The sequence below is a fragment of the Argentina silus genome, assembly GCF_951799395.1.
Source record: "Argentina silus genome assembly, chromosome: 15".
Classification (NCBI taxonomy): domain Eukaryota; kingdom Metazoa; phylum Chordata; class Actinopteri; order Argentiniformes; family Argentinidae; genus Argentina; species Argentina silus.
This window is the reverse complement of record NC_139669.1, coordinates 5,374,269-5,391,937: the sequence shown is the minus strand read 5'-3', so window position 1 is coordinate 5,391,937 and position 17,669 is coordinate 5,374,269. Positions and strand designations below refer to the sequence as shown.

At 46.8% G+C, this 17,669-nt stretch overlaps 2 protein-coding genes across 3 annotated transcripts in view; one reads left to right on the top strand and one right to left on the bottom strand.

Moving 5' to 3' along the window:
* Nucleotides 1–705: 705 nt before the first annotated feature.
* Nucleotides 706–7,966, top strand: rmnd5b (required for meiotic nuclear division 5 homolog B). 2 transcript variants are annotated; one of them, XM_083686778.1, is made up of 10 exons: nt 706–751; nt 1,915–2,090; nt 2,516–2,658; nt 3,024–3,161; nt 3,366–3,466; nt 3,963–4,129; nt 4,313–4,478; nt 4,621–4,723; nt 5,019–5,173; nt 5,370–7,966. In XM_083686778.1, the coding sequence occupies exons 2-10, from the start codon at nt 1,952–1,954 to the stop codon at nt 5,431–5,433; spliced, it is 1,176 nt and encodes a 391-aa protein (XP_083542904.1). In that variant the 5' UTR covers nt 706–751; nt 1,915–1,951; the 3' UTR covers nt 5,434–7,966. The 2 variants fall into 2 exon arrangements, with proteins under 2 accessions (XP_083542904.1, XP_083542903.1); XM_083686777.1 differs by having other exon boundaries at nt 740–813.
* A 1,321-nt stretch (nt 7,967–9,287) lies between these two features.
* n4bp3 (NEDD4 binding protein 3) overlaps nt 9,288–17,669 on the bottom strand; it is a 19,471-nt gene continuing 11,089 nt past the window's right edge. The window contains exons 2-10 of the mRNA XM_083686448.1: nt 16,650–16,930; nt 16,253–16,433; nt 15,074–15,283; nt 14,688–14,809; nt 13,876–14,080; nt 13,616–13,708; nt 12,967–13,224; nt 12,448–12,694; nt 9,288–12,064 (exon numbers count right to left, since the gene is read on the bottom strand). Coding sequence (XP_083542574.1) covers nt 11,529–12,064; nt 12,448–12,694; nt 12,967–13,224; nt 13,616–13,708; nt 13,876–14,080; nt 14,688–14,809; nt 15,074–15,283; nt 16,253–16,433; nt 16,650–16,897 — 2,100 coding nt within the window. The 5' untranslated portion in view covers nt 16,898–16,930 and the 3' untranslated portion in view covers nt 9,288–11,528. The remainder of the gene's footprint in view (nt 12,065–12,447; nt 12,695–12,966; nt 13,225–13,615; nt 13,709–13,875; nt 14,081–14,687; nt 14,810–15,073; nt 15,284–16,252; nt 16,434–16,649; nt 16,931–17,669) is intronic.

Sequence of the window (17,669 nt, the reverse complement as noted above, 5' to 3'; positions counted from 1 at the left end):
AAGGAATGATGGAAACCTTTGATGTGATCTGTGGTTGAAATGCTGGGTGTGTGCCCATGTAGTCCTCGTTAAAAGATTGATAGATGCTTAAGATTGGTGGACCTTTAACCTGACTCTGCAGTGCTTTGACTATGTATTTCTCACTGTCACTGGATCTTCATACGCTGTGTCTCCATTAAGAGTGGCGTCCAATTCATTACAAACAGATTCCTGGTGTCAGACTGAAGATTTTCAACCGGACGGATGTTAAATGTTCAATTCAAATGTTCCCTAGCTTTCTTGAGGCAGTGTCATGCAATACAGTGGATGTGATTACTGATAACGAGGTGGAGACAGAGAGACAAAGATAACTTGCAATACTTGATATGCATTCACATAGGTTTTTTTGTTGTTGTTGGCCAAGTATAGTCTATCTTGTTCATGACATAACATTTGTGAAATCCCCTGACCAGCTCCAAATCATACCAGGGCACCTGAACCATATCCATTCACAATCACAAAGCGCCACCTGGCGTTGGCAATCTTTCTCTTGCATGATGGTTTTCCATTTTTATCCTCATATTTAGCTGCTCACAGTGTAGACTATTACATGATATGAGAGAAGTCTGAAAATCTTGAAGTGACATTGGACATTTATCAACATTTATTTTCATAAGGTCAAGTACTTTTATTATGAAAAATCCAAGACGTGCGATTGCGACACAGGAAGATCCGATGTGCCACGACTGGTGGAGAATCGTTGTTACGACAGGCAAGTAGCTATCCGGCTAAGGTGTTTATTTTTCACGTTTTGCCTTGTCCTTTAAACTTCAGGTATGTCGTCTACATGTCGAGAAATTACACAAGTACCTCAACAACTTGGCTACCCTTATAGCTACGTAAAGTGTTAAATTACTTAATTATTTGCTAGGTCAGTCGTGAACAGTTAGCTATGGTCCCCTTGGTTGTTGTGACGTTTTAGCATCTGGCTAATCAGGTTAGCTATGTGTGTTTGTTTACGTTATGCGACAACTGAAGTGAGTGCGAAATTACAGCACAGCTTCACAACAGCTTTTACTGTCATGTGAATTTCTTGAGCTATAGTCATTTTTGCCGTGACCACGTGGTGTATTATCTTATTTTCTGGCTTGCTAGTTAGCCCTTTTGATCGATAGCTTTGTCTGTACTGACTGTTATGGCCAGCACAGGCTAGCCAGCTAATTAGCCAGGATAGCTTAGCTAGCTTGTCACTTTGTTGTTAGCTAGGTAGCTGTCATTCATGGACCTTTGTTTCTGAGATCAGTGACGAAGTTAGCTAGCCTGCTAGCTATATAACACATGTTGCTAATATATTTTACATGATTCTAAAGTGTGCATAGTGTGAAAACAGTCTACTCAGCGAAATGTCACAGATTTTATTTTAGGCGCAGACAACACAGGGCCTCGAAGCTATTGACATTGCTAGCTTGCACCTCTAGTGGTTCGCTAGCTTTGTTATTCATGCTTTTTGTCATTTTATATTTTGATTTTGTCATGTCAATTATGAATTGACATGCCGAAAACAAATTGACATGGGTGTCCTTCAATCATTTTCCAATTAAACCAAGGATTCATCTGATCATGCTTTGATGACACTGAAGAATTCTGGCCTAACAGTGTTGGTTTTCCACTTGTTGATCAATAGTGTTAGGCCTACTTGTATTAGACTCTTTTGTTGCCAGTCATGTGAGCAAAAAGTAAGCTATTCCAGTTTGCTGAGTAGCATGTCATCAGCCAGTGGTTAGATTTCTGGTATAGCTACTGAAGCGTAGCCTGGGGGGTGGGGGTTGCAAGTTCAGAGGATTAGGACAAGGTTGTCACAAAATATGATGTTACTTTATGCATGGCATGGCACCCTTTGCAGGTGGTATATGGTGGTGCTTTGCTCCCTCATAGGTGCGAGCGCGGTGTATGAGAGCCCCAGTCTGCAGGCATGGAACAGTGTGCGTGTGTGGAGCGGGAGCTGGAGAAGGTGCTCCATCGTTTCGTCATGTATGGTCACCAGTCGGAGGAGAGGCTGGACGAACTGCTGCGCAGCGTCTGTGAGCTGCGGGGACAGCTGGTGGCGTTCGGTAAGGCCACCGTGCTCTCATTCACTACAAACGGTGGATTCCAAATTCCACTGCCATTTGACAGTGTGAAGCTGTTGAAATCACGCTGCTTCTAAATCTTGTGAACCAGTTTAGAGAGAGAGAGAGACCCATTTTATCCTGTTCAAAGCAATTAAGCCCATGTGGAAGGCAGTCAAAGATGTTGAGGGGTGTGGAATGGTAAGACCGGACGTAGCCTTGAAAGAAGAGTACACTAAAGCGTGGCAGAATATGTCAAGTGCTTATCCAAACCATTTGTCACCCTGAGAAACTAGCCGTTGCTTTACTCCAATTGCATAAGCAGTGTCTTGTGTCATAAGTGTTCTGGCAAAACAGTGATTCATATGTGCTTTATATAACCATGAACACGACCACATCATTTTTAACCTGATTTCACTCTCCTCCAGGGGTACAAGATGCAGATTTGTCAGTCCTGTCTCAAACGATGGCACAGTGCTGTAAGAACATTAAAGAAACGGTACAGCTGCTTGCCTCCCGACATAAAGACATTCACGGCAGTGTGTCTAAAGTGGGCAAGGCCATAGATCGGGTAAGGCTCAGTAATCCATGACGGACCGAAGGAATCACCACAACAAAGTGTTAATTTCAGAATCAGAATTCTTTTATTTGGCCAAGTATATTTACACATACAGGAAATTGACTTAGTGAGGTTGGTGCATGGACATAAAAAAACAAATAGCATAATAGCAATAATTTGTGTCTTTCCATCAGCTATTACCTGGTGGCAGTCTGATCCTTATTTGACCAACTTGTTATTGTCTGGCCGATGTATGCTGGTGTAGTTGACTGCAGATACAGTCTGGAACCCGGGTTAAGATTCAGAGTTTCTGTGCGTTGTGTCACTCGTGATTTAATCGTTTCCCTGTGCGTTCGTGCGTTCTTATCTCCCTGCAGAATTTTGACGCAGAGGTGAGTGCAGTGGTGGCAGAAACGGTGTGGGACTCCCCGGAGAGACAGAAGTACCTGAGTGAGACCATCGTAGAGCACCTGTACAGACAAGGCATGCTCAGCGTGGCAGAGGACCTCTGTCAGGTACACAGCACCCCCCCCCCCAGAAATCACAGTTTGTCTGTTTTCAGATGTGACACTGGCACAGTGCCTGACTCAAGTTTAAACTTTGATTTTGTGGTGAACTGTGGTCAGGGAAGATGCCTGTGTCAAATATGTGGAGTTGTGGTTTGAACTGGCATTTCTCTGCATGCATTAAATATATCTTTGTTTGTGCCTCTGTCCCAGGAGTCTGGAGTAGTCATTGACATGAGCATGAAGCAGCCATTTCTGGAGCTGAACCGGATCCTGGAGGCTCTAAGAATGCAGGACCTCAGACCAGCACTAGAGTATGTGGCTCCTCTCTTTTCGTTGAGTGGGAATCAGTTTGCCCATTGTTCATGTTGATGAAGAACCACTCAGTTACTGATTAACCATAGAACAGTTGAGTAGTGAGTGAGGTGAGGTGAGGTGAGTGAGTGAGTGTGTGTGTGTGTCTGTCTACATGCCTTAACGTGTGAGTGTGTTTGTGTGTGTGTGTGTGTGTGTGTCTGTCTACATGCCTTAACGTGTGAGTGTGGGTGTGTGTCTGTCTGCATGCCTTAACGTGTGTGTGTGTGCACGTGTGTATTTACTCAGTGGAATCAGTTTGCTCATTGTTCATGTTGTTGAAGAACCACTCAGTTACTGATTCACAATAGAACAGTTGAGATGCGGTGTGTGTCTGTTTACATCCCTTAACGTGTGTGTCTGTCTACATGCCTTAACATGTGTGTCTGTCTACATGCCTTAACGTGTGTGTGTGTGTGTGTGTGTGTGTGTGTGCACGCGTGTGTATCTCCCCAGGTGGGCAGTGACGAACCGGCAGCGTCTGCTGGACCTGAACAGTACCCTGGAGTTTAAGCTGCACCGCCTGTACTTCATCAGCCTCCTCAACGGAGGCATCAACAATCAGCTGGAGGCGCTGCAGTACGCCAGGCACTTCCAGCCCTTCGCCTCCCAGCACCAGAGAGGTAGAAGACACACCGCCCAGTCCTCACAGTGGAGTCGGACGTGACTGTGACCATGCCAGATAGATAGCACAGTCACCTTAACCTTAGATGGCATCCATGTCTTCCTGGCCACTGGTCTATAAGGAGTACAGACTCTGTAGTCAAAGTCATTTGTTGAGTGTGTGTTTTGACTCTTGTCTCCAGACATCCAGATCCTGATGGGTAGTCTGGTGTACCTGCGTCACGGCATCGAGAACTCTCCCTACCGCACTCTGTTGGAGACCAATCAGTGGGCTGAGATCTGTAACATCTTCACCAGGGACGCTTGTGCTCTGCTGGGACTCTCTGTAGAGTCACCCCTCAGTGTCAGGTTAGACACACACACACACACACCTCATCTTTTATTTTCATGAATTTATATTCCACGGACTGAGCACCCCTTCGGTGAGTAATATGTAACCCTGTGGATGAAATTTTCTCTCTCTCTCTTTCTGTCTCTCTCTCTCTGCCAGTTTTGCGTCCGGCTGCATGGCCTTGCCAGTGCTGATGAACATAAAGCAGGTCATAGAACAGCGACAGTGCAGTGGAGTCTGGACACACAAGGACGAACTGCCTGTAAGCCCCCCCTCTCCTGGCTCCCTCACAGAGCCTAATATAAGATACCCCTCCTGCTACCATCCCAGGTCCTATAGGCACGGATGGTGCTCTCCAGTCTTATGCTTCCGAGGTTGAAAATCCCTCCAATGACCTCAATGCATGATTTACCTGAAAGTCCTTAATCTAACATCTTTAAAGTGTTAGACAGGAGAGCACCAAGTCAAGTATGGTGGCGTGTTGGAGTATTTAGCCAGATGTGTTCATCCTGTATGTTGTTCTGTTTTGACACCTGTCTGCTCTCCTGTTTGTCCAGATTGAGATTGACCTGGGGAAGAAGTGCTGGTACCACTCGGTGTTCGCCTGCCCCATCCTCAGGCAGCAGACCTCTGAGAGTAACCCACCCATGAAGCTCATCTGTGGGCATGTCATTTCCAGGGACGCCCTCAACAAACTCACCAACGCTGGGAAGTAAGTCTGGCCGACACTCCAGCCACTTTTGATTAATATCTGCTTTCCGTGTTTGTTGAACTCAGAAGTGTTTCCCCAAAATGAGCGCCCTGGACATTATTATTTGTTTAGGAGGCTGTGGTCTAACACTCTCTGCCTCTCTTCTCTCCTCTTTCCTCTCTTCTCTCCTCTCTTCTCTCCTCTCTTCTCTCCTCAGACTCAAATGCCCCTACTGCCCGATGGAGCAGAACCCGTCAGATGCCAAGCAGATCTTCTTTTGATGCAGTTTCCTTTCAACTGAATAAAGCTGAAGCTCCCTGGAGCTCCCCGCATCCAGGACCCTCCCTTACAGGCATCAACTCGGCGCTGCACCCCCCCCCCCCCCCACCCCACCCCACCCCACCCCACCCCTCCACACCCCACCCCCTCGGGACAGCCTCTGTCAAAGGCCATAAACACCCCCAAACCCCCTCCTCAGCAGCTCCTAGTGTACAGAGACTGGTGGGGATGGCCCAACTATAACCTATAGAGCGAGGAGTCGTTCAGTACGAGAGCCTCACAAGGAAACGTCGAAGAAAAAGGATCATCCATTGACACTCATTTGCAACTGCCTGCAAACTTATAGGCTTTTCTTTTTAAGTATGTACTGCGTTATATAGTTTTTTTTCCGTTTTTTTTTTTTCGTCATTTGGTTTGACGGGGTATTGAGTTGAGTTTTGGACGACTACTCCCTTTTTTCTTTCCCTTTACCAGTAGGTTTTTCTCAGAGGAATGAGCTGAATGATTATGAATGGGTGTAGAGGTATGGGTTTGGTATGGTTAGGCAGTTGCTGATTTCAGGATAGTATTTAAACTTCTATTATATAGAGGCATTACGGAGAGGCCTCAGAGAACGTATATTCACATATAAATTCTATTGAAAGGCTGTCATTGGCTGGTGGATAAGACTGTTGCACACTGATTGTAAAATGTTTAATCCTCCCGCTGGCGATGTAATAAAGGCCCTGATTGGTTGCAAGTCACTTTGGGGTAAATGTATCAGTGTGGTCAATATGATAAGGTCGACAGAAGGTGAATTGGCAAGCCTGATTTTTGTGACCGCTCCAATAATAATTTCCTCATGATGGAAGCCATGTTTCTTGTACTGTGTATGTATTTAACAATTATCACAAAAAAAAAGAAAACAAAAAATATACTACTGTGAATTGTGCTTTTGTTTTTATTTTTCATTGCTAGAAATAAGACTCATGTAAAAAATAATAAACCCACAGTTAATGATCAAACATTATAACAGTGCTACAAAAGAAAGAGTTATTCATCTGGATCCAGCTCCAACATATCCTCACTCATTCATCACTGTTTGGCTTTGCCATTGGAAACAGGGCCGCCCCCTCCACCTACTGCATTTCCATTTCACACTGGCTGCATCAGAAGATCTAGGCGTTTAAACGTACCATGATTGATGATGGTATATCTTAGTTGTTATGCTGCTGTTATGTCACTCTCGTTAGAGCTTTTTGCTGCGTACGTGTATGGCGGTTTGAGTTGCGGTGATTGTAGCTTATGACATAGCTTCGCTTATGAGGGATGGACGGTCATTTGATTTCCTTTGATCATTTTGCCCATTAACGCTCCATATCTAAAGCTCGTTGTTGGAGAGGTTTTGGCTTTGATGTCACAATGAGCGTGTATACAAACATATAGTAGTCCACTCAGTACATCATCTGCTCAGGGGTCATTGAATGCAGAGTATGTTCCACGGCTTTTAGTGTGTTTCAATGCAAATATATTCCTTTGAATAGGAAACCTTGTGTAGTCCTTTAGTCCATGTTCTAGCAGGTGAATGGGTAATGGGTGAATGGGTAGGGCACAAGCCTATAGGTGTAGTTCACTGCACCTGCACATCAGACCATGGCTGCCTATTCAAAACATACACCATTTCGGGTCCATGCACTGTTGCCAGTGGGTGAACATGTCTCAGCTGTCTTGGGTACACCAGCACTGGAGAAGGCTACACTGTATAATGGATATGCTATACTGGCCACACCATCACAGATGTACAATACAGGAACATACAGTACCAGTCAAAAGTTTGGACACACCTTCTCATTCAATGGTTTTTCTTTATTTTTTATTATTTTCTGCATTGTAGATTAATATTGAAGACATCAAAACTATGAAGGAACACATATGGAATTATGTAGTAAACAAAAAAGTGTTGAACAAACCAGAATATGTTTTATATTTTAGATTCTTCAAAGTAGCCACCTTTTGCTTTGATGACAGCTTTGCACACTCTTGGCAAGGTGTGTCCAAACTTTTGACTGGTACTGTAGATATCCATTTCTACGGCCCAAACGTCCTTCCCGTGAAACGGAGTTGTCATCTCAAAACAGTGAGGCTTTATTGTTCAGCAAGCACCCGACCAGCATAGCAACCACCTGAGTTCACGCTCTGCTCACGTTCATAGCGGTCACTGTCCGATTTACACTGATTTCCAAAAAGAGAGCGAACGGCTGATGATTTGTTCTATATATCAGTTTATTTTCGGTTTGTTTGCCTGCAATTGAGTGTGTGTTTCTGGTCGTTGCTTTTAAGTATTTGGTTGACAATCATTTGTTGCTTCCCCAAGTGCTCTCCAGATTGAAAGACTGCATTTGTCTGATAGACCTCCCCTGGATTCTTTTTATGTAGGTGTTTTTGAATGATAGGTTTGCATTTCCTGCTTTTATTTGTTATGCAAGGGTTATTGTAAATATCTATCCTCTAACATGTTTCATATACTTGCATCATAAAATAAAATAAAAAACTTTATACTCCAAGCCTGTGTGTGTGTGTGTGTGTGTGTGTGAATACACATGAATCATGTTTCAAAAATGTATTTGTGACAGTGTAGATGTGAGGAAAGCATGTTAATCATTCGACTGAACAGACTTTAAACACTCTGCTAAATGGCATATCATCATAGACACAATCTCATCAGTGTTACAGATGTTGTTCCTCCGGTGGCCACCAGATGGAGCCATCATTGCATCTGGCAGCTTCACTATACACACAGCTTTGTCTCACCTAGGCTACAGCCGAGACTTTTGCTTTGAAATTAAACGTATTCCTCAGGTACCTATTAGGTACCCTGACGGCCTCTTAAAATTAAACATTAAATCAATTACATATTGTATCTAATTGGTTTATCACTTTGTGTAGCAACCAAACAAACATTCAGGGATTCAACATCAAATCACAGCAGTGATCTGAAATATCTCCCACAGAGTTGCAAAGTATTCATACATGCATAAGTTAAAATCGTTTAGCATCATCCCACACAGACAAATAATTATCCCTCTTCTTATCACCTATGTGAGCTCTTGAGTTATATTAAGCATTTGGTTTATGTAATATATTCGATGAAGCGGTAAGGATCCAGTGAGTCAGCCACAGCTCTGCTGCTTGGCTTGCCCCTTCTAAATCAAACCAGAGCGTATGTACGCACGCGCACGCACGCACACACACACACACATTTTTACATCCACGCAGTGAAAGAACACTGGATCATTTGTTCAACACTCAACTTCAAAAATAGCCGAGCACTCCCTTCTAGATCTTACCTTTGTTTCCATAGAAACACCTGTTCCTTGCTCAAACAAAGACCCTCCTATGTTTCCATCTCGTCTGACCCTTGACCTCTTCTTTCCAAACTGACAGGGGAGGTATGTGAGGGCCAGGGGTTGACAGGGAGGGCTAGCGGGGGAGACTGAGATAACAATCCAAGGCTGAACCACTCTAAAAGGGTTATTATCCTCAACAGTTTCCTGAAGCCTGTCGTTAAGAAGGCTTGTTAAATCTCATCTCAAAGTTAATTGGCTCGTTAAGTGAAGATTTCCCCTCCACAAAATACAGGCAGGCATTTAAACCCTGAGGTGGTGGATGTCATAAAGGCAACAAAGAATCTGACAGCTTTTGTGAAGAGGTTTCAAAGTTTAAAACAACAGCCTTGGATCTTAGTACAGTAGTAGGACAGGCATACGTGCGTCACTTCATCCTGTGATGTCCCTGGTCCTGCAGTCCTCAGGCAGCTGGTAACGGAAGGGAAAATGTTACCCTTCAATGAAATTTGACACACGTTCTCACACCACTTGATAAATGTTTATTATATACATTCAGAACCAACATATAACAGGGGAGGCTGGTGGAGGTAGAAATCAGTGAACGAACTCATTGTAATGCATGGGTTGGAATGCGTGGAATGGAATAAGGAATGGTATCAAACACGTGACAGTATCAAATGGTATGAAGCGTGTCCTACGATTTCTCCACGATGTCTCCACCATCCTCCGCTGACATATAATATATACTGTATACACTCACTCACTTCATTAGGAACACTGCTAATACTGGGTAGGGCCTCCCTTTGCTCTCAAAACAGCCTCAGTTTTTCATGGCATTGATTCCACAAGATGTTGGAAACATTCCTTTGAGATTCTGGTCTATGATGACATGAGTGCATCACAGATTTTTCAGGTGCACTTTCAAGCTGTGACTCTCCCGTTCTACCACATCCCAAAGGTGTTCTATTGGATTCAGATCCGGTGACTGGGAAGGCCACTGAAAAACACTGAACTCATTGTCATGTTCATGAAACCAGTTTGAGACGACTTTTGCTTTGTGACATGGTGCATTATCATGCTGGAAGTAGCCATTAGAAGATGGGTAAATTGCGGCCATGAAAGGATGGACATGGTCAGCAACAATACTCAAATAGGCTGTGGCATTCAAATGATGATTGATTGATATTAATGGGCCCAAAGTGTGCCAAGAAAACATTCCCCACACCATTACACCACCTCCACCATGAGAAGGTGTACAGGTGTTCCTAATAAAGTCCTCGATGAGTGTATATACATATATATATATTTTTATATATACACACAATATTCAGTTTTCATTCCAGTAGTTAACACAAGTCACAGTAGAGTATTTGGGTTCCCTAACATAACAGATCAAAGAGTAGCCCTCTGAATGCATCACAACAGTCCTGAGACAACACAAAACAAAGGGTCTTCATACCAGGGGAGGCTGGTGGAGGTAGAAATCGGAGGACGGGCTCAATGTAATGTATGGAATGGAATGAGGAATGGTATCAAACAAATCCCATTCCATACATTACAATGAGGCCGTACTCCGACTTCTGCCTCCCCCGGCTTCCCCTGCGAGATACATATGAATAACTCAGACTTCAATGTACATCGTGCACTAACTGTCAATGAGGGATATTGTGAACATTTGCATCCAGGCAGGCTCACCCCTTCTGTGACATCTGCAGCTGTAGACACAGACACAGCACCTCTGTACTGTATTTGGCCATTCATCTCCAAATGGGGGGGGGATTCAGAAAGGACTCACCTCAGACCACTTAGCATGACACACATAAGACTACGTGCTTCTGCTGTACAGCAGCACAAAGCCAATCCAATCTTCCCAATTACTTTTTTTTTTCACATTTTTTTTTAATTTTTTTTTTACATTTTTTAAAGTATTTACACAGTATGGTGACTTAGGGAGACAGAAATGAGAATCACATGAAAATAAATATCATGTCTGACTCTCATTAGTGTAACAGAACGTGCGCTGGTCTTAAATCTCCCGTCTTGGCCTCTGGGTGATGTATAATCCCACATGGTTAACTCAGTGTCACAGCTTTGCTCCCAGAACACAGGGTGCTCTCTGGATGTGCGGGACAGACGTAGGAGGAGCTGGGAGGCGCTGGGAGGCCGCGAGGCCAAACCAAATCCCTTTAGATCCCTGGGACACCGTCCCACTTCCACGTCACTGTTTGCTGTGTGACGCTATCAAACAACATCCTAGTTTGATTCCACACACACACACTCAGACACACACACACACACTCAGACACACACACACACACACACACACACACACACACACTCAGACACACACTCACACAAACAGACACACATTCACACACGCACACACACACACACACACACACACACACACACACACACACACACACACACACACACACACAGACAATAAAGAACAAGATGAATTAACAAATTAATTAGTTCATTTACAAAATAGGTTCATCATTTTTACAGCCCTCATAAGAGAAGGGTGGTCAGTCTCTTGCTTGGTTGGGATTCAGACAGTTTGACTCCTCTCCTCTGGTGTGGACAGGGGGGCTGTGCAGCGTGGTGGAAACTCAACCTCACCACAGTACCAGTGGCTGGCTCACCATACTAAACACATGACCCCATTCTCTAAGGTCTGTGAGGAGCCTTCTGCGAGGGGACAAGGAGAGGGGTGAGGAAAGGGGGCGATGGGTTGGTTTGGAATGGACCCATCATTAGACACAGAGTCAGATCTCAGAGGACTCAATCCTCTCTATCCAGGGCAGACCAGAGGGCGGTTTATCCTCCTCCTCTCCTCCTCCTCCTCCTCCTCTTCTCCCTCTCCCCCTCCTCAGCTCAGGCGGTTCCCTCTCTAGGGATCCGCTCCTGTGGTCTCCTCTCTCTCCTCCTTCTCCTCCCCCCCTCTCTCTACCTCCCCTCGGCTCTTGCTCTTCCCTCTCCAGTGTTCCGCCCTTGTGGTGGTCTCCTCCTCCTCCTCCTCCTCCTCCCATCTCTCCTCCTCCCCCCACCTCTCCTCCTCCCCCTCTCTCTCTCCCTCCCCTCAGCTCGTGCAGTTCCCTCTCCAGGGCTTCGTTGTGGTGGTGCATCTCCAGGTAGCTGGCCTGCAGCTCCCTCTGGTAGCGGATCACCTTCTCCTTCTCCGTCTGCCACGTCTGCTTCTCCTCCTCGAAGGCGGTGGCCTGGGCCTCGCTCTGACGTCTCTCCAGCAGCAGCTCGGCACGCAGACGATCCTCTGTGGCACCCCCAGACCCCAACGTCCCTCCTAGAGAGATGACATCACATCAGGAGGCATGGGTGGACAGATTGGATAGACAGACAGATAGACAGACAGACGGATAGACAGACAGACAGGCAGGCATACAGACAGACAGACAAACAGACAGACGGATAGACAGACAGACAGGCATACAGACAGGCAGGCAGTTAGACAGGCAGTCAGTCAGACAGACAGGCAGGCATTTAGACAGGCAGTCAGTCAGACAGACAGACAGATGAATAGGCAGACAGACAGACAGACAGATAGACAGACATACAGACAGACAAGCAGGCAGTTAGACAGGCAGTCAGTCAGACAAACAGATGGATAGACAGACAGACAGACAGACAGACAGACAGACAGACAGACAGACCAATAACAATAACTACCTGACGCCCCTCCGCTCTCCTCGGCTCCCCCCCCTCCCCCTGTCTGCGAGGGGTATCTCCGCCGCTGCGCCCCCTGCAGGGCCAGCTCCAGTGTGTCTATCTGTCCGTCGCGGATGCGCAGCTCCCCGCGCGTCTCCCTGAGCTGGGTCTTCAGCTGGAAGATCTCACTCAGCTTCTGGGCCACCTCCGCCTGGGAGTCCCGCAGCTGCTGCTTCAACAAGGAGATCTCCCCAGCCTTCTGACACACCTGGGAGAGAGGGAGGTTAGGGAGAGAGGGAGGGAGGAGGAGGAGGGGGGGGTGGGAGATTGGGGGTTAGGGGGGGATAGAAGATGGAGGAGGGTGGAGAGAGAGAGAGGGATGATAAGAGGAAACAATCTAATGAGTTTGAGCCAAACATTGATTCAAGCCGGTATTATCCTGGCATAAATATGAAAGCTTGGCACTCGGGCCTCTTCCTGGCCCCAATCCCTCCCTCCCGCTCCCTCCCCCTCTCTCCTATCTCCCTCCTTCAGTCTCACCTGCCACTGGGTCTCCTCCAGGGTGGGGCTGGTCCCCTGGCCTCTCTGCCTCTCTCCCTCCTGGGCCCTCTCCCCCCTCCCCAGGCCGTCCATCTCCTCCTGCAGCCGGCCCTTCTCCTGCTGGGCCTTGTACAGCTGCAGCTGCAGGGTGCGCTGGGAGCGCTGGGCGTGCTGGGAGACCTGGCGCAGCTTGGCGGCGTACAGACGCTTCAGCTCCTCCACCTCCTTCTCCCACAGACGCTGCTTTCCCTCAAACACCTGGACAGACGGACGGACAGACAGACGGTTGGACAGACGGATGGACAGATGGCCTTTAGAGGGAGCGGCAGACTAGACAGCGATAGTGCCCTAGCGATAGTTGACACACACACACACACACACACACACACACACACACACACACACACACACACACACACACACACAGATACAGACCCAGACACAGACACAGACATGCAGACCCAGACACAGACACAACACACACACACACACACACACACACACACACACGCAGACACACAGACACAGACACACACAGACACAGACACAGACACAGACACAGACACTCACACACACACACACACACACATACACACACACACATACAGACACAGACACATACACACACACTCACACTCTTTCTCCTCACCTGGGCGATGGCTCCCTCGCTCTCGTCCAGGTTCCTCCTCATCTGCTTCAGCTCGTGCTCCTTCTCCACCAGACGATCCTCCAGGTCCCGAACCTGGACACACAGGGGTCAGAGGTTACACACCACGCCAGGAAATGACTCGTGATATCACACTAGGGTGTATGGTATGACTACAGTTCCTCCTACAGTGTCACATGCATTCTGTTTTCTTGCATTACTCTCCCTCCCTCCCTCCCTCCCTCCCTCCCTCCATCACTCACCACCTCCTCCACGGAGAGCGAGAGTGTCAGCTCATAAGGGGGCGGGGCCTCCCCGCCGTAAGGCGCCAGGCGGCTCAGCGTGGCCATGCTGCGGCAGGACATGGCCATCTCCCCCATGACCACGCCCCCCCCTGACCCCACGCCCTTTGACCCCAGGGAGGAGCGGTCCAGAGAGCCAATGGTGTTGATCTGGCCCATGGAGGCGCTGATGATTATACAAAAAAAAAAAAAAGTCATGACCACCATCATCATATATATGCCATTTAGCTGATGCTTTTATCCAAAGCGACTTACATTGCAGTGAGTGCATACATTTCAGTATATATGATCCCAGCAGGAATCAAACCCACAACCTAAGCGTTGTTAGCGCCATGCTCTACCAACTGTGCCCCAGAGGACCACCATCATCATCATCATCGTCATCATCATCATCACCACCACTATCACAATCTGTATAACACCGTCGTCATGGCAGAAATCATTTCGTTTGTAAAGTGCTTGCCGCTCAGCATTGATTACTTTGTCTTATGATGACTATTGGATAGATGATTCGCTTACTTAAACAAATGTATTTGTTGTAATTCGCTTTGGATAAAGGCATCTGCTAAACGGCATAGATGTAAATGTAAATGTAAATGTAAGCCCTCATCCCCTCACCCACAAAGCCCTCACCCACAAAGCCCTCATCCACAAAGCCCTCACCCACAAAGCCCTCATCCACAAAGCCCTCATCCACAATAAACGGCCATAAATGTAAAAAAATGTGATGTAAAATGAGAAGGCGGTGAGTACGTAAGAAGACAGCAGCAGACCTGATGTGGGCCAGGTGTGGGCGGAACGGAGGCCGGTAGGGCGGGAGGCTGTTCATGGAGTTGTGACCCGAATCTGACAGGTTCTCATCCTCCTGGCTCAGCCCACGCACTGACGCCAGGGCCTGGATGATCGTCAACGTCAACAATGTTATAAGTCTCATGAACACAGTATTCGATGTGTTCATCAGAACAACCAGAGAATGCTAAAAAGTCATGTTTCTCAAGAAACTTTACAGTTAGGTAATGAGTAATTCCCAGACATGACTTACTAAGACTTTTCCTCTGAACAGAGCATGAGTAATACAATGATAATAATCTCTCACACAGGAATATGTTGGTACAAGATAGAAATGACACAACTAATAGTCAGGAATGTTTAAGGACACCTTGCCGCTGGATGTGGGTCCTCCATGGCGGGATGGTGACGAGGAGGAAGAGGAGGTGGAGACGGCTTTAGGTGCCTGGGCGTACGCCCGGTGGAGCCCGTTAGACAGGCCGTGGTCTGTGTCATCCATCTTGGAGGAAGGGTAGAGGTTCTGCATGGAACTAAAGTTCTTGGGCGTGACAGGCTTGAAGGCGGACGGTCTGAGACGAGACTTAGGGAGGAGAGAGAAAAAGAGTTAGTACCCGAAACTGCCAGTGTTAATGGAGGGAGGGTGGGAGGTAGGGGGGGAGGGAGGGGGCAGGAGAGAGAGAGAGAGAAAGAGAGAGTGAGAGAAAGAGAGATAGAGAGAGAGAGTGAGAGAAAGAGAGTGAGAGAGAGAGAGAGAGAGAGAGAATGTGTGTGAGAGAGAGAGAGAGCAAGAGAGAGTAGTAAAGACATAGATGGAGAAAGCAGAAGCTGACTCACAGCCAGGGATTCAGGCCAAGTTACATAAATCAGTGTTAGTCAGAATGTTTCTATTTAATCAATAAGTTTTCTTCCTCTTCCCTACCCTGTGTTCTTTCTTTGCCCTGATAAATCCAGGCAAGATGGGGCGAGATTTGATTACCGCGATAAATTCAACCAACACAACAAGCCAGTCAGGGAGAGCTGGAAGGAAAGTGTGTGATTTACGCTGGTAACAAGACTCACCCCCCCGTTGAAAGATATGCCTTACTGCAGACCTATTTAAAACATCCCCCTCAAGCAACTGACTGGCTGCAATTAATTTATAGTCTGCTAAAGCACACACAGTCACTACCGGGTAATCACTCATCGCCGTCACTGAGTCAGTGAAAAAAGCCCATTCCTCAGGACTGGCTTTCGCGAGGGAGTCCAGACCAAGCACGTACCAAATGACTTACAGGATGTCAGCGTTATTAGAACGAGACTGTGCTTTGGACTTCCTTTCAGAAGCTTCTTTCAGTCCAATATGAAATAACTCATGATAGGAAACAGATGCTATGGGCTATCACATTATTTAATTTCTACATTACTGGGAGCTGTCTACTTCCTATTCTATTCTCTTGTACTCTGTTCTAATCTAATCCATTCCAAGGGCAACAGCCTCTCTGCAGCAGATCACCCTGCCCCAACCCCCCCACCCCCCACCCCCCCACCCCCCGTCAGCGACATCACTCACCTTCTCGTACTTTCCACCAATGGGCAGGGAGTTCTTCCCTAAGTCCACCTCTGTGCCGTCTTTGTGGTAGACCTTGGTGTAGATGTTCTCCTCCTCGTGCCCATGCTCTCTCTTAATGGAGGCCAGGCCAGAGATGATGTCCTTCCTGGTGCCACCGTCTGTGCCTGCTTTGGGCTCCTTCCTGGAAATCATAACAATGGCCAAGTCAATTGAGATCCTATTCTCACAGTGACAACCTATTGTTATTGTATTCACACTTGTTGTCAGCCTCAAGGTGTTTTATATGATATGGGTGTATCTCACTCCATGCAAATAGACAAAGACATGTCACTCCACTATCGATGAAAGGAACGGCATAAACAGATGACTAGGCTATGATTTCTATGGTGGCACTCACCTGGTGATGTTGAGATAGTTGAGGATCTCCCTCTGGTTGAAGCCCTTCTTGAGGAGGCCGTTGGCCTGCCTGGGCCCCACCTGGGGCATGGCCCGGCTGCCTTTAACAGGGGACACATCAGGCCTCTCTACCAGACTGCCTACACTGCCCATGATGCAACGGGAGGAAATAGGCTGGGCTGGGTAGGGGTCACGGAAGTTCTTGCTGGGGTCGCGGGTCAGAGGAAGAGTCTGGACCGAGGTTGCCATGAGTTACAGGCCAGGGTGTCCCTGTGAGGAGCTCTGAGGTGAACAGAACAAAAAGAAAGAGAGAAAATGGGTTGAGAGACAAACACGCAGAGAACTCAATAAACAAACTCTAATCTGAAGCCTGTAGAACAATCTAGACCAATGAACCATAATGACCAAGATAATGCATGTAGCATCTTATCTCTTTGGCAATAAACCATCAAATCCACATCCACACATTTAATTGACTCTATTCAGCTCTGTCTCGTCTTCCCCGGTTTTTTATAATCACTTATCTATTCAGACTGCAGATAAGCCAAACCTTATTTCTTTGCAAAAAAACTGTGATACTGTATAACCTTGATGCACTTTGTCTGCTGCTTACTGTCTCACTGTCTTTTCCAGTTCCTCTACCTAACCCTAACCCTCATAGTGCCTTGTTTTGTCCGAATTCCAGCCATACTCTCCTGTGTTTCTCTCTTTAGATGTTCACCTCTAGAACGTGACCTGACTTGTGCTTTCCTGTCACCAGCTGTGTCTGTGTACAGCCAGCTGTCTCACGGAGAACAGTACAAACACACTCAACACAACCGAGCTGCACTCATCTGTCAAAGAACAGTCATACCACCTCAAGGAGCAGAGTTCACAGAGTTGCTAGAATTTGCCCCTCACCAATTATACAATGTCAGAGTGTTTGGATTGGGGATAGGTCATTTGGAGTTGTGTTTGCTATAAGAACACAGTACAAACACACAACTGGGCTGCACACATCTGCTATCAGAACCATTAAAAA

Excerpts from the sequence above, each read along its gene's own strand:
- rmnd5b (XM_083686778.1), top strand. The coding sequence starts at position 1,952 with ATGGAACAGTGTGCGTGTGTGGAGCGGGAGCTGGAGAAGGTGCTCCAT. Across the intron at positions 3,162-3,365 it reads TGGCAGAGGACCTCTGTCAG|GAGTCTGGAGTAGTCATTGA; the intron begins GTACACAGCACC and ends CCTCTGTCCCAG. Across the intron at positions 5,174-5,369 it reads AAACTCACCAACGCTGGGAA|ACTCAAATGCCCCTACTGCC; the intron begins GTAAGTCTGGCC and ends TTCTCTCCTCAG.